The 14,646-nt window shown below is 54.1% G+C and overlaps 4 protein-coding genes across 4 annotated transcripts; all 4 read right to left on the bottom strand.

Moving 5' to 3' along the window:
* Positions 1–1,614: 1,614 nt before the first annotated feature.
* Positions 1,615–3,763, bottom strand: LRP88_14174 (uncharacterized protein; the record flags this gene model as incomplete). The annotated part of the gene is made up of 3 exons (XM_083250524.1): positions 1,615–3,123; positions 3,176–3,466; positions 3,542–3,763. The coding sequence occupies 3 exons, from the start codon at positions 3,761–3,763 to the stop codon at positions 1,615–1,617; spliced, it is 2,022 nt and encodes a 673-aa protein (XP_083093589.1).
* Positions 3,764–4,712: 949 nt separating this feature from the next.
* Positions 4,713–5,822, bottom strand: LRP88_14173 (uncharacterized protein; the record flags this gene model as incomplete). The annotated part of the gene is made up of 1 exon (XM_083250523.1): positions 4,713–5,822. The coding sequence occupies one exon, from the start codon at positions 5,820–5,822 to the stop codon at positions 4,713–4,715; it is 1,110 nt and encodes a 369-aa protein (XP_083093588.1).
* A 1,255-nt stretch (positions 5,823–7,077) lies between these two features.
* Positions 7,078–9,257, bottom strand: LRP88_14172 (uncharacterized protein; the record flags this gene model as incomplete). Its single annotated transcript, XM_083250522.1, has 2 exons — positions 7,078–7,581; positions 7,635–9,257. 2 exons carry the CDS (start codon positions 9,255–9,257, stop codon positions 7,078–7,080), a joined length of 2,127 nt encoding a protein of 708 aa, XP_083093587.1.
* Positions 9,258–10,992: 1,735 nt separating this feature from the next.
* Positions 10,993–14,071, bottom strand: LRP88_14171 (uncharacterized protein; the record flags this gene model as incomplete). Its single annotated transcript, XM_083250521.1, has 4 exons — positions 10,993–11,867; positions 11,919–12,063; positions 12,124–13,877; positions 13,936–14,071. 4 exons carry the CDS (start codon positions 14,069–14,071, stop codon positions 10,993–10,995), a joined length of 2,910 nt encoding a protein of 969 aa, XP_083093586.1.
* Positions 14,072–14,646: the final 575 nt, after the last annotated feature.

The raw sequence follows: 14,646 nt of genomic DNA, 5'->3' as shown, positions 1-14,646 counted from the left end.
GGTGAAAATGCCAGAGTGTGCTAAGATAACCTTACTTGGACTGAACCGATGTACATGTACATCCTCACCTTGACCGGTTCTGCCCAACGCTGTTGTACAACTTGGTCACGCATGCCAGGGCATTGTCTGTGAGGAAACCTGGGGAATGGATGATGAGATGGGAGGCGTAAGGAGGGGGAAAGCATCATGCCACCATCCAGTTGATGAGCCGAGGAAGTGTCTACCTTGTTCTGGTCACAGTTGATCACTTTTACCGCTGTTCAAGGGGTTTTGCTCAGCTCGGCGGTTGCAAGACAACAGCAACACGCAGCAAGCCTCTGGCAAGCTTTGTGTCAGTGGGGACAAAAACGGACAAACCGAATACGCACGTCCCCATGTCTTTCACGCTCTCTGTTATCAGGGCCACAAAAGATGGATTATTCTTGTGAGCATCATTCAGACGAAGCTTGATATTTTTTTCTGTTGGGAATTTTGTTGAGCTGAGGCGGGACCCCTGGTCTTGGCACGTCCACGGCCCAAGGGTTCAGTTTCTGGTTCAAGATGGAGCGGAGCAGGTGGGGAAGCGAGCGGCGCGATACGACTCGCTCCCCTTTGCCCCCCCATGTACGGGCGTGGCGCAAAAGACAAGGGGAATCAAATGGAACACCGTCAAGACGTCCCTTTTTTTACGTGCTTGACAGCCAGCGTGCAAGCGCTTGCCAAGAGACAGCAATTTTGACTGTTTTCCTTTTCAGCAAGGTCACTGAGGAATTCGACTCTGAGGCTTCATTCACGAGGCCAGCCATTGGCTCAAATGCCCTTCCATCAAAGGTCGCAGGCTTCTTTCAAGCTCGTCACAGGCCTCCGAAGGAGCTTTTCCCCCTTGCTCTAGGGTCCAAGCGCCCCACGTGTCTTGCCCGCTTGGCATCTTTCCCTTCCAGTCCCTGGGCGGCACTTCTTTCGCGGCTCTTGGGTTCAAACCCCGCCATCGTCAGCATCCATCACATCGTTGGAGTCAACTCCTTGCAAATCGCGAGCAGAGCCGCTTTCCGAGTCAGGTCATGGTGGTTCGATATCGGGAAAATTCGAGGGCCGCAGTTTCGTTCTCCCCTAAGGGTGGTTGATAGGGTATCAATAGAATAACACCAGTGTAATGGGAGGTATTGGCTGTCCTGGGGAGCCATGAAGGTATCGCAACAATGAAAGCACAACAACACTGATCAGAGGATGGCCTTTTCTTGGCAATGTCTCTTTTATTTTCCAGGTATTTTAGATGAACTATTGTATCACAAAGTAGCAGCACTCAAGGGGAGTTGGAGCCTCATTGCCCATTCAATGTTTCACTCAAGTATCTCTTGAACCCCGTAGGTGGTTCGATATCAGACTTTAATCCGTACAATTTCCTACTTTCGCCTCGATCCTTGCCAACTACCTACCTACGCAGCTTCATCTCTGCAGCAATTGTTGAGACGGTTGTTGAGATGTACATACATGGGTTCCAAACGCTGGTTCTCTCCTTCATCCGCCAATCTTCCATTCCTCCCTTCCATTCCTCCCGAATCATCCATGTTGAAAGCATCAAGCTAACCGTCCATCAAGAAGCACTCACACGTGACACCTCCAAAACGACAACCTCTACCGTTTCTTCCCGTTCTCCCGGCGAGTCTCCCTGAGAGCCTTGTACAACATGTCCATCCTCGAGTCAGGGGTCATGTTGTTGAACTCTGCGGTCTGCTCGCGAAACCGATTCGGTGATTCTTGACGACGAGTGCCCTGGCCTCTTTGCAGTGGTTGAGGCGTCTCGAATGGATTATCGGGGGTGTCCCGTGCCCGAGCTGGCGAAGAGCTCCGTGGCATGAGTCGACTCGGGGATGGGAACTCGGACATGCCCTCATCCACACGCGGACGCTTTGCGCCAGACCCAGGGCCATATCCTGGCAAGTCTCGGGTTCTGATAGGAAGGTTGCCTGTGCTGGGAGTCGAGTGGTTCTGGTCTGGCTCCTTTCTCTTTCTCGAATACCAATCATAGGTACGGCCAGCCATTGGGGGTGAAGAGAAAGGTTGATCGTAGTATCCTGGGTCGCGCCTATAACCCGTAGTCCGGGTTGGAGTTTCAATAGAGGGCACGACTTCATCCTGTGTATGCTGGTAATAGCCAGTAGCCTGTCGTTGACGAGTTGCCTGAAGCTCGCCCGAGCTCTGGTTGGTGTCTCTGTGGTCGTTGCTTCCAGCGTTGCGAATATCATCGGCAATGGCACTGCGCAGTTGCGGTTGAAGATCCAGCACAAGCGACATAAGGGCCTCAGTCTCACGAACTTGCGCCGCGTCACTCTGGCTCGTCACTTGAGAACTGTAAAACAATCGCCTGACAGGATTGTTATAGTCTTCAGGCCTTCTGTTGTTTCCGAGCACAGGTCGCGTGTGGCGTTCGAGTTCGTTCATCCGCCTTTCGAGAGCGCCGGTGATCCAAGTCTGGATCTCTGACTGCATGGTGGACATGACATGGCCCTCGGCTAGAGGCCAGAGGTTGCTCTCGAAATACCCTCGGTTGATTGCGCAAAAGCGTTGCGCAAAGACCCGGTTCCATTCATCGATGAGCCGGTCGAGGTCCGGCTGTCCCAGCGACGGAGTGGGTAAGTTGTTCTCTCTCAAACTCGTCCGACGTGGTTGAACCCAGACATCGACGTGGTATCTGAGGTCCTTCCAGTCTTTGAATTTGCCCCGGGTAGCATGGCTTGACTCCATGTCCCGGAGAACATTGTCCCAAAAGGGCTTTTGGTCGAAGCTCGGCGAAGGAACCATGTTCAAGTACATGTCCTTTGATGCCAGGCAGAGTTTCATTACCGCTATCTTGCACGTCATCGAAAAGTTTCGTCGCGGGATCTGGCTACCTGGGGTTTCCGTGGCGGCTGGGCTTGGAATAGTTGGGTCTGGGACAGTCGGGTCTGGGACAGTTGAGCCTGGGGCTGTCGTGGGCTTTTGGACTGGCTCTTGGTTTTGAGGGGGAGCAGGGCGTTGAAGGGATTCAGAATTGAAGGTGGCACCTGTTGGTCGCGCAGGAGCAGCGGCTCTCTGATACCCTCCCTGGAGCTCCTTCAAAGGAGGGACGTCTCCTCGTCGGCTTTGAGGCTGGGGGAGTCCATACTAGAGTCGGGTCAGCAACGGCACGTTTCAAGGCTAGACAAGTCAAACAAACCGGGTTGTTGTGGGCTCGGGGTCCCTTGGGAGGCTCCCTCGTGGTGGAAGTGGAGGCTGGCTGAGAGGCTGCTGTTGCTTGGGACGGGTTGTTTGACCAACGTCCCTGCTGGACACGCCTCTCCTTTTCCCGACGAATGCCTTGAGGGGTTTCCACAGTCATGCCGCTGTCCCTTCTGAGAGACTTGTGGCGAAAATTTCCCTTGGACTTGGTCAAGTAGTCGTCGTGGACACCAGTGCCAGCTCGTCTCCAGTCTGCGTTTGGGTCCCGAGGGGCCTGAGGCTGAGAAGCCTGTGAATTGTCAGCGGCCCGGACCGGAATTTCCGTCTGATGATTCAATTCAGGGGAGATGGGCAGTCTACTTACGCTCTTCTCACCGGGACGGCTGGTAGGAGGAGGCATGGCTGCCTTGTCGGCGTCGCTCTTGGCCGGGGAGTTGGGAACCGAGTACGCATCGCGACGAGTCGAGGGTGATGAGGCTGGACCAGAAGACGGCGCAGGGGAGCTGGTGAGGTCGATAGTATCGGCATCCTTGAAGGTCTCCTTGGCCTTCTTATTCTTCTTCTTCTTGGACTTGGGCGTTTTCATCTTGAGTGTTAGGTATATGACCAAGAAGCGAAAATGGTGCGAGCGAGGTCAAAAAGATGAGTGAATCCAAGAAGTTTGAGGGGAAGAAGAGTTTTCGACAGAATAAAAACAAATGCTTTGATTAGGTATTGTGCGCGTGCAGCAGAGTGTTTGACGACAGTGAATCACGGTCATGTCTCTTGCAGCTGCCTCGCACTGGCAAACAAAGCCCCATGCACCCACCTCCAGAGCCTCGATGATTTCATGGAATTCTTATCAAAGGACTGTCAATTTGACTAAATATTTATTCTTAGGCAGGGTAAAGTCCCTTTATTCTGTTAATCCTCACCATAAGGCATCCGGCAGGTGGTGATCTATGCGTCAAACCGCCCAGTTGGTGAAGATGTCCGGTCCCAGGCCCCTGAGATGGAACTCGACTGTATTTCCCGACCGCGAAGGAAATCAATGGTTATAAATATTTTCAGGGCTTCAAAATACGTTACAATTGCACTTCTAGGCTCGATTCCATTACCAGAGGTAGGCAGGCATTGATGTGATCAACGGTCGATTCCCTGGTGTCTTGCGACGTCCTCCAGATGGACATGTTGCGCTTCTTCCATCGCCCAAGCACAATAAAAAGTCATCCCTCTACTGTTTATCGATCATTCTCTGTAGTCTTTTGCGCACTACTGCTGTTTCAAAAACTAGACTTGTGGCTGTAAAGTGCCTGCCTGTCCCAGTCCGTTGGTCGTGCAAAGGGGCATCATCACGACCACTCACTCGATCCCCGACCTGGGAGTTATAACGTGCAGTACAGAAACTATGGGCTTTTTATTTTCCTTATAAACCGTAAGAATAGAGTATCAAACATTCCTTCGTCCCAGTCATCGAGTTGTCTCATCATAACACACCATGTCAATCATATATACGCCAGAATCATATAAACTCCCAAACACCCCCTTAACCCCCATCACCACGGAATCAGTGCCCCGTCACCTTCAATCACCTGCCTCAGACGCTGCGGCATGAAATCTACCCACATGTTGACCCTCTCCATCTCAAACGACGCCCAGGCATCACGCACCATCTTCTGCAGCGTCTCGTCCTCCCAGTCCTTGGGCGCATCGAGCGTCCACTGTTTGCGTGCCGGCCAGAGTGAGTCCAGTGGGTTCAGATCCGGGCTGTCACCACAGCTAAAGTAGTATCGCAAGCCGTGCTCATCCTTCCACTGCTGCACCGGGTTGACCTTGCTTGCAGCGCCGTGTGCAAATGCCTCGCTGTCCTCCTCGAGAATGAAGCTCTGCGAACCAATGCCGGTGAGCCACGGCTTGACTGTCTTTTCGAGGATATGGTCCTTGTACTCCGTCATGGTCATGACACCGGTGCAGTTGGGGTTGGTGGATTCTTCGTAAAAGACTGGTTCGCTCTTGAAGCCGTGTCCCACCGCAACCCATACGTGAGCCTTTCTCAGATCGCGCGGCCATTCAGCCTCGGGAGTCTCTGAGCACGGGGCGCAGAATCTCTCACCGGGTCGTGGAATCAGGCGCATCTTGCCGTCGAGGCCGAAACCAAAGTGAAGTTCGAGGCTGAAGCGTACGGGTCTCCAATCCTGAGGCTGAGGATACGCCTCGAGCATCCGTCTGGCGTACTCCACCCTCTTCTCCCTGGCCTTCTTGTGCACCCAGGTCCTAGAGCATGCCAGACATCTCCGGTATCCAAGCGTGCCCATAGTCCGGTGCAGGGTCCTCGGGTTCACGTCGACCTCGACACCAGCCTCCTTGGCCAGGCCGTGCCAGTTCAGGTTGACGTTGACATAGCGCTCGTCCCACAGGATCTTCTCCATCTTCTGCTGGTCCTCCTCGGAGATCTTTAGGGGCCTCCCGCGGGTCTCCTCCCATTCGGGGTCATTGCGCTTAGAGGCAGGGATGTTGAGGGCGGCGTAGCCCTGGGAGCGTGAGAGGTCAAAGTGGCGGAAGATGGCAGACTTGTTGACGGGCAGGCCCTGGGACTCGAGGTACGAGATGGTTCCCCTCACCATGGCCTTTTTGGGAGTATCTCCATGTTTGTATCCGGACGGCATCTTGAGTGCGGGCGAGGCTGGGGCACCAGCTAATAGTGGGCGGGTTGGGCCTCGTATAAGTGAGGTGGAGAGAATTGTTGGGCGGCGGTGTTTGGATGTTTTTGTCTGCTCCCTCAGAACTGGTGGTCAGCGGTGAGGGGTCAGAAGTTGGTGGTGATCACGTGACGAGGCTGGGTCAAGATGGCCGGAGCGTGAAACAGAGGGAAGAGGTTGTTCCTGGTGGTTTCACAGCGTCATGCTAATGCATGCTGCAACGCCATGGCTTGATGTCTTGGATTGGTACCAATTGATATGACACAAAGGGCCGAGGTATTCGGTGGTGGCTGAAGGGAATTACGTCAATCGTAGTGTTAAGGTGACGGACCTGACCTTTATCACGGCACCAATGATTGACTTAATCTGGCGGGGACAAAGGGTGATTGTTAGAGATGACTTAGCGTATGATTTTTACCTTATATGAGACTATTTCTTTTCCTCTAGAGCTGCCATTATGATAGAATAAGTGCTCAATGAGCGTTGACAAGGATCTACTGAGCTTTCAAATGATCGAGTGTAGTGTGTCCGAGTTAGCACGCTGAATGTCTGTACCCTGATTAAACATGGCATACAAAGCAGGCTCATGTCGTGATGCCAACTACCTCCAGAAATCGACATGATCTATAAGTCAACACCCAGATTTGACAGTTTCCAACACCATTTAAACCTCGTTTCATAAAGCAAGATGCTATCATGAATCAATTGCTCCCGTGCTCTTCGTCTACCCTGCACTCAGTTCTGACGTCGGCCCGGATTCCCCAGGCTTCTGACCGACTTCGGACCACGAGAATCATCACCAACTCTTCAAACAACAAACTCAGACTTTGTTGAATCTGTAGGTTGTTTGTTTGTGTTTATCTTGCACCCAAACCCCCGATGCTGTGGAGTTGCCAGCTCACACTTCCCCTTCACCCCCAGCATTTTCCAGAATCGACTGCTGATCATCAAAATCATATAATTCAGAACTTCGTCTATCCAATTCATGGACGACGGTAATTACGAAGATAAGCACCGCTCTATGGGCCTCCACAGGCTGTTGTCATCCCCAGACATTCACAAAAATGTCCTCCGCAATGTTCGCTCCACCCCATATGTCCAAAATGCCACCCGTGTAGAAAACGCCGTGAAATGGAGCCGCGTATGTCCCCATCTATTCCAAAATGTACATGTTGAGACGTGAGTCTCAGCCATCTTTGTCCTTGTTCCCATCAATAAATCCTTAGGCTTTGCCGGCCTCGCGGACCGAGATCATGAACTTGTCCTCGGCGCCGACCTCGCCAGCAAGCCTTGCTGATGACACCTTGGCGTTCCTTACGGATAGGATCGCCTTGATCTCGTCGGCCGTCTTTGCGCCGAGAAGAGTCATCTCTCTGCTGAGTAACAAAGCCACGGCGGCCCGGATGAGGAGCGCGTCGCCTTCAAAGACATATACATCCCATAATCGCGCCGCTTCGTCAATGGCGAGATGCCCCGTAAACATTCCAGTCAAGATTGACGATAGAGACTCCTCTAGGTTGACGTCTTGGACCTTCTTGGTCAGGTGTTCGTGCAGAGGGGCCGACTTGAGAGACAGCGTCTGGAGCACCAGGTTGAACGCTGAGGCTTGTGCGCCAAGGTCACAGGCGTAGAATGAGAGAGGCAGTGGGCGGTTGAGGACATTGGCGAGTGCGACGAATGCAGACCCAGCGTTGGGCAGGTTCAGGAGTAGCAGCGCGGCGATTGTCTGACGGACTTGGTTAGCATCTCAAGTGGCACACAGTGGCTTGTCATACTCACATTACAACCCCGGACGTAGCCAATGTCACTCCTGTACATGGCATACGCGCTCAGTACGTCGACAAGACTCTGGTGCAGAGGCCCCTCCACCTCGAAGATGCGGAGGTCCTCCCACGTCTTGTTGGCTGCGTCCTTTCGAATTTCTTGAAACCACTTTGCTCTCTTCACATCCTCGGCATCGCCCTTGTCGTCTTTGACTCTGGCTTCCACCTCTTGGGCTCTCGCAAGAGCTGCCTGGAAAGAGGTTTCTGACAGACCCAGCTCGTTACCGATCGCTCGCGTCCAGACGGCTCCTCTGCTACGAGGTGCAATACCCTTCCACCAGAGTTCTCTCGTCCTGCGTTCTCGAATGGCATCGTTCCATCGTGGTAGGACATCCTTCTCCCAGATGTGCATCAGGTTGTCAGCGGCGCTGTCCCGTCCTTCAATCTTGGCTCTGCGGGAGGCTTCACGTCGCTCATCAGCCTTGGCGCTCGCTGCCATCATTTTCTGATACTCCTTGAGATGTCGGCGCTCCTCTGCTGGATCCTTGGGTGGCAGCCAAGAGGGACGTGTTCGGCTGAGAACAGCTTCCTTCTCCTTCGAGATGGGTAGAGGGTCAATCATGATGTTTGACTTGCGGAGAGGCGGCAGCTCTGGTGTGGATTTTATGCGCTGCTTCTTCTCATATGAGGTATCGACAGATCTTCGAGACGAGTTCCAGGTGTTGGGGCGCTGACCTGCAGGACGCTTTGCCTGCTGTTCCTCCATCTCCCCGGCGTGTTCCTCGAGCTTTTCCGTCAGAGTCTTGGCCTCGGCATTCAGGTCTGCGAGCGCCGCGTTCCAGCTGTGTGCCCGCGTTTTGACTGGGCTGCGAGGAGCTCCGTCGGTCTTCCAGGTCGGCGATCGAAGAGACCCTTGCGCTTGAGCAACAGCAGGCGTTCCGTTGCCAATGCTTCGAACGCGTTCCTTGGGGGCTCGGTCGGGAGAGGGCGATACTGAAGAGGGGCGACTGGGCGTGCGCTCCTGAGGTGGACGAGGAGAGAGAGGCACATTGTCGAGGACAAGACCATCGGGGATATCATCGCCATCGTCTTCGTCGCATTCTCGCTCGAGATCGGTAAACGACTTGCGCTCGCGGCCGGTCTGCCAGCTGCCCCGACGGGGCTTTGGGGGGAGACTCGGATCTCTCGGGTTGAGGGAATACCCAGGGCTGGGACTTCGGTGTCGTCGAGGAAAGGGAAGAGAGGCAGAGGATGGGCTGGTCAACTGCTTGGAGCGCGTGGCCGAGGGGGGCTCTGTCAATGAGCTTAGGTTGGTGCTGCGCGGGTTGGTTGTGTAAACATTGGTCTGGAGACTCGGAAATGGCGGTCGAGCTTTGGAAGCGGTCTTTCCAGCTGCAAGAGTTCGACTCGAGGGAGCTTTGGGGTGACTGGGACGGATGTCGACCTGGGATGGACTCTTGAGGGTTACGTTGTCGTCATCGAGCCCAATCTCCTCAAAATGACCAACGTCGGCCAAAACACTGCCATCGTCGCTGCTGAAGGACTGGAAAGACGACGATTTGGAGCTCTTGGAGGCCGTCATCCCTGGCGGAGAGTCGGGGCTGGGGAGAACACTGCCGATATCGAGGGTGCGGATCATTGTCGCATCGCAGGGGGCAATCAAGAGTTTGTATGGACGAGAAGACTCTCTCCTCGCCTGCGCTGCGAACCGGTGGGCGATCTAAACTCGGATGGTGTCTCGTCTGTTGATCGACCGTCTATCACGCTCGGGGGCTCGTCTCGACTCTTGCGTCTCGTGAATGCGGTTGACGTCGTTTGGCTCCCTCTGTCGGGCGGCCTCGCCTCTGTTTTTGTTCGGATGGACCGAGCTGGGCTATGCTTGGCTCCAGCTGTGTCGGTGTTGCTATGCTGAGTATGGGGCTGAAGGAGCGGTTTCAAGATTGCCAGGGTTCGAGTCCACACCCAAACGACCGGGCCAGGAGAGCCTGTACTAGGCAGGTCTGGAGCGAAAAAGGGAGATGAGGAAGCGAGGGTGCGAAGCGAAAGGGGCGGGCCCGAGATTGAAGGCTGTTATGCCGGGAAGAGCGGTATAACTCAATCGATCAACGATGGACTGGGGTCGACGAGCTCAGAGGGGCACTCCCATAACGAACGACGGGGAGGCACGGGAGATGGGTTTTCGCAACCCCAGAGGGCGTCTAGCGGTCGCGGCCGGGATAAGGAGATATTAAATTAGGCGCCGGGCGAAGGTTTCGTGTCCAAAATAGAGGGAGATTAAACAAGAAAGTAGAGTGATTTGGGGGTTAGAGGTGAAGAAAGAAGCGAGAGTTGGTGTCAGCAATAAGCAGAAGGATGACCAAGAAAAGAGAAGAAACGAGCGAGATCAAGGAAAAACCGCGAAAGCAACAAGCAAGAGGCAGGTTTAAACCGGGAAGTGGATGACGATCGCAAAGGAGACCTTAAGCGGGAGACGACGCCAACGCAAAGGAGGTGATTGATCCAACGCCCACCCGCAGCATGCGGCAGGAAAAAGGATCAGAGGCGTGTATCTCCGCATACAAAAATACATGCAGAGTGACTTGTCTTTGATGGCATGGCTTTTGGCGCTACTGTTAGTGTGTCTTGTCCCCGCCTATTGGGTGACGAGCCTTGATGTTTAATTATTTCTTGTGGCAAAGTCAATGGCGATTAAGAGGAGAGCTGGTAGATGATGCCTTGGACGATGTGACATGTTCCTTTACTTGTACTGATAAAGTCCTGTCAACATTGATTCTCTTCTCTCCATGCAAAAGTTCCCCCAGGTACAATCTCCGCTAGCAGCAGCACAGTTCTGTGCCGTGTGGCATCCTTGGTTGTGGTGTGGCATGACCTTATCGGGGGGCCAAGCCATGCCAGGGGAAGCAGGAGGGTCACACAGTCCTGCTTCGAGATTCACTGTGTAAGCCCACGCCAGCAATATGGCTTGTACAGTGTCAACACCATGCCGGCCCCCCTGTCGCTCGTAATCTCGGCCGCATATGCGCGGCTAATAACCAACCTCAGCCAATCACGCCTCGCGTCGTCCATTGTCCATCTTGATCGAGTCTTTGATGGTGGAAACTTGGCATTGTAAACAAGCAATCTCGGGGGTCCATTTTATCGCATTTCATTGTGAGCCCTACGAGCCTCTCTCTGGCCTCTGCGCCTACCGACTCGAACTAACAACATTGGTCCTTGAGCCTCTGTCTCATATAAGGTCCTTGGTTCCCTTGGCCAGCAAGGGTTTACTTGGCCAGCAAGTATCATCCCTTCCAAAACATCTTCCATAGTGACTTCATCCATCCATTGCTCACTTGGTACATATGGATCCATATCCCCGTGCCTCCAATACTTGTTCACTTCTCGAGATATCCGCAGCTCGTTCCAACCTCAGTTAGCATCCTCTGCTTCTTCTCGTCAGCCTTCATCTTGGCGACGAGAGCCTCCATGTCAATGGACTCGTCCGACTTGCTCTCCTCGTCAGTCTCGTCGGCTCCACAGAGGAGGAGTGCCTCGACTCCTTGAGGTTGCTTCTTCTTCTCCTCTTGCTGCTTCTTCTTCTCTGCCTTGCGCGCCTTCCGCCTTCTGCGCTTCTCGTTCTGCAACGCCTCCTCGACAACGTCCTCGAGGGCCTTCTTCTTGGCAGTGAAGAGTGGCACGGGCGAACCGGCGAGGTTGGAGTACTTCATCGTGAGGTTGTACCAAAAGTTGGCGTATTGTCGATCGGTCTTGATACCACGTTCTTCCAGTTCCGCGGCCAAGGCTCGTGAAGTGCGCTCCGTCTGAGGAAGAGGCGTGCCCCAGTCGATCTCCCAGTTGTACTTAATGTTGGAGCTGTCCGTCTTGTTGTAGGTGAACCCTTTGCCTTCGGCCATCTTCTTCTCGAAGCGTGCGACCGTGGGCTTGATTGCGTGCTCCGAAACACCGTCTCGGATGATCGCTGGCTTGATCTCTCGGGGTGGTTTGACCAGGCTGCTGTGGGTGATGGGCTTGAGTTGCTTTTTCTCAGCTGCCTTCTTCTGAGTCTTCTCGGATGTCTTCTTCAGCTCATCCCCGGACGTTTCGACGTTCGATGTTTCGTGGTGGGTGACAGTTTCGGTAGGCTGTTGCACTGTAGCGGAGGGTCGCTTGGCTGGAGGCTTTGAAGGAGTCTCTTGGCTCGAAGTTGAATCATCACTGTCTCGCTCCGGGCTGGCTGGCGGGATCGGGACCAACGGGGTCAATTGCTTCTCTGGATTTAGTGTCAGCGTAAGTTGTTTTCTGGGGACTCTGTGCCACTCACTCTGAAGTCTCCATCCTCGAGGCCGCTTTGGGCTGGGAGTCTTGGCTCGCTTGGTGACGTTTGGTCGACGGGGGAGCCAGCTTCTGGCTCGAACAAAAGGCTTTGAAGGTACTTGCTTCTTGATAACACTGGCGACTGTTGCAGGCTTCGACGCGGGGGACTTTCGGTGCCGGGTTGGTCCCGTTCGAGGCTCATTCTATGAAACCTTGCGAGAAGAGGGCCGAAGAGCCTTGGCTTGCTTCTTGCTGCCCTGGATGCGCTCAGTTGGGGACGAACTGGCACGTCTGGATCGTGAAGGGGGCGAAACGCTGGGGGAAGAGGAATACTCGGTGTCGTCGCCAGTCGCGCGCGCCGGAGACGTCTTGGGTCTCTTGAGAATGCTCTTGAGGCCAATGAGGGAGTCTCGGTGATGAGGCTGGAAAGATCCAGGAGTGCCGGGCTCGTTGGACTCGGAGAGCTTGTCGCCACTGTACACGGGCTGAAGCTTGTACGATGCAGCAAGTTGCTCGTTGAAGCTGGAGACTGAGGTGTTGAGCGTCTCATCATTGAAATCTCCGGTGTCGGACTCGTCTTCGACTTCAGTGTCGGGCTCACTCTTGACCGGCTTCGGGGCGTCTTCCTCGGTAGGCGGAAGTTGGTACGAGACAGGTGGAGATGACATGAACAGCTCTGAATCAGAGTCAGCGGCGTCCTCCATCTTGACTAGGGTAGTCTTATCCCCATTAAGATCATCCTCATCATCATCATAATCATCGTCACAGCCATCGGCACCAGAATCAATCTCCTTCTTGATCGGGCCAGAGTCCTCTTGGAGTTCGATCTTGAGGGGGTGCTCGGGGGCGGTGGAGAACGGCTCGTTGTCATCAGAGCTTTGCGAGGCTTCCTTCTCCTTCTTCATTGCCTCTAGTTGACTATCAAGATAGTCCATTAATTTGCCCGTGATGTCATCCGACTCAGGGTCCGACTGGTGCTGAGACTGGGAGTTCTCAGGAGATGGGGTAAGATCCGTCGCGGTGCTATGGTTGGTCTCGCTTTGTTCAGGCTGGTTGCTCCGAGTAGTGAGCTCTCCCTGTGCGGGAAGAGGCTGTGCGGCCTGAGCTGTAAAGTGCGAGGTCTCAACGGCAGACAAGTTGGAGTCAGATGTGATCAACTGGGAGAGATCAATGACGATGCTCTGATCAACTCGGCTGGAGACGGGAGAGGGCGTGGCAGCTGGTTCCTTCATCGCAGGACAGTTGTCAGCTGACTTCAATGGAAGAGCGCGTCGCTTTGTTGGGGTCGCGATCTTTCTTGGGACCCGGGGCTTAGCACCGGCTGGGCGCTCATCATCAGCATCGCTGTCGGTAGAAGTGAGCATGGTCAAGGACAGGCGATTGGGAGATGGCTTGATGTGGACAATCTCGCACTTAGAGTCCCGGCCGTTCTGGCCGTTCTCTTCGCTGACAAGGGCCGAAGCGTTGCCGGCGCGGTCGATGCGTCTTCTCTTGCTGGGCTGAGGCTGAGTCTGTTGGCGTCGCTTTGGCGAAGGAAGGATCTTTTCAATGAAGCAGTCGGAGGTGTTGTCCGGCTGAGGGAGAAACTTGGCTTTGACGGCAGGTTTGGCCTTCGACGACACCAAGCTGCTGTGGTTTGGAGCTGCGGCGCTCGAAGAGGGTTGAGCCGGAGCACGAGAGGAGGCTTGGGAAGTCGATTTCTTGTTGACAGAAGCAGAAGTCTCAGGAGGCGTTTGCTTGGGCGTTTGCTTGGTCTTTGCCTTCTTGCTGGGCTGGACTCGCTGGTCCGCCGCAGGGAGATTACGCTTTCTGTTGGGACAAGGCTGAACATGCTGAATCTCACAGAAATCGGACTCCGAACTTTCAGAGTCGGATGAAATGCCGAAAGGGGTGTTGGGGGAGCTAGCCTGAGCCAGCTGGGTCGCTCGGGAAGGGGTAAGTTGGGTTGCAGTGCTCATTGTTGGTTCTGCGCAGAGTGTCAGTCGAAAGCTATTCGTGCAATCTGGGCTGTGAGGGACACTTACCAGAAGGGTTGGGCTGCGATACATTCGCGCCAATACGCGAGGGCGTTGCTGGTTGCGGATTCCGGGTGGTCGACCGGTGACCCGAAGGCCCCTTGGGCGGCGAAGAAAACATGTCGGTTATCTTGCGTTGCCCCATCGTCGCAACTTTCGCTCAAGAGCGATGAAGAAGAGATGCGGTTCGAGGGGTTATCGGAGATTAAGGCTGATGCCTTGCGCAACGGGGTGTAAGGATGAGGTTCTTGAAGATGTGGGGTGAAGAAGGATGGTCAGACTGTCAGAGGGGACGTAGGAACGAGGCAGTCAAAGTCGCAGATTACCTCGAGAGTAATGGTTGGATAAAGTGCGTTGCATGAATGCCATGAAGAAGTGATGATGTTGAAGATGAAAGGGGAGGTGAGTGAATGCGAGGGGGGCTGAAGTGAATGCGCAGGCCGCAAGAGACCTCAAACAGGTGAATGAGTGAACGGACACAAACAAGAACAATAAGATATCCACTTTGAAACAGAGCAAATTGGTCAATAAATCACCCGATCGGGAATACTAAAGTGAGAAGAAAGTGAGGTTGGCGGAGATCTATTGACCATAAGGGGCTGCCAGCTGTTGGCAGTGGCACATCAAGATAATACCCCCAAACCGGGACAACGGCGTCATACCATTGTTCAGATGCATTGTTCGACAGTCACTCAAGATTAGGCAGATAGAGGCAGAGAT

Source organism: Fusarium phalaenopsidis (assembly GCF_050370095.1).
Source record: "Fusarium phalaenopsidis strain FUZ10S chromosome Unknown contig_32334, whole genome shotgun sequence".
Lineage (NCBI taxonomy): Eukaryota > Fungi > Ascomycota > Sordariomycetes > Hypocreales > Nectriaceae > Fusarium > Fusarium phalaenopsidis.
The sequence above is the reverse complement of the archived record's forward strand: the minus strand, read 5'-3'. Positions and strand labels throughout refer to the sequence as shown.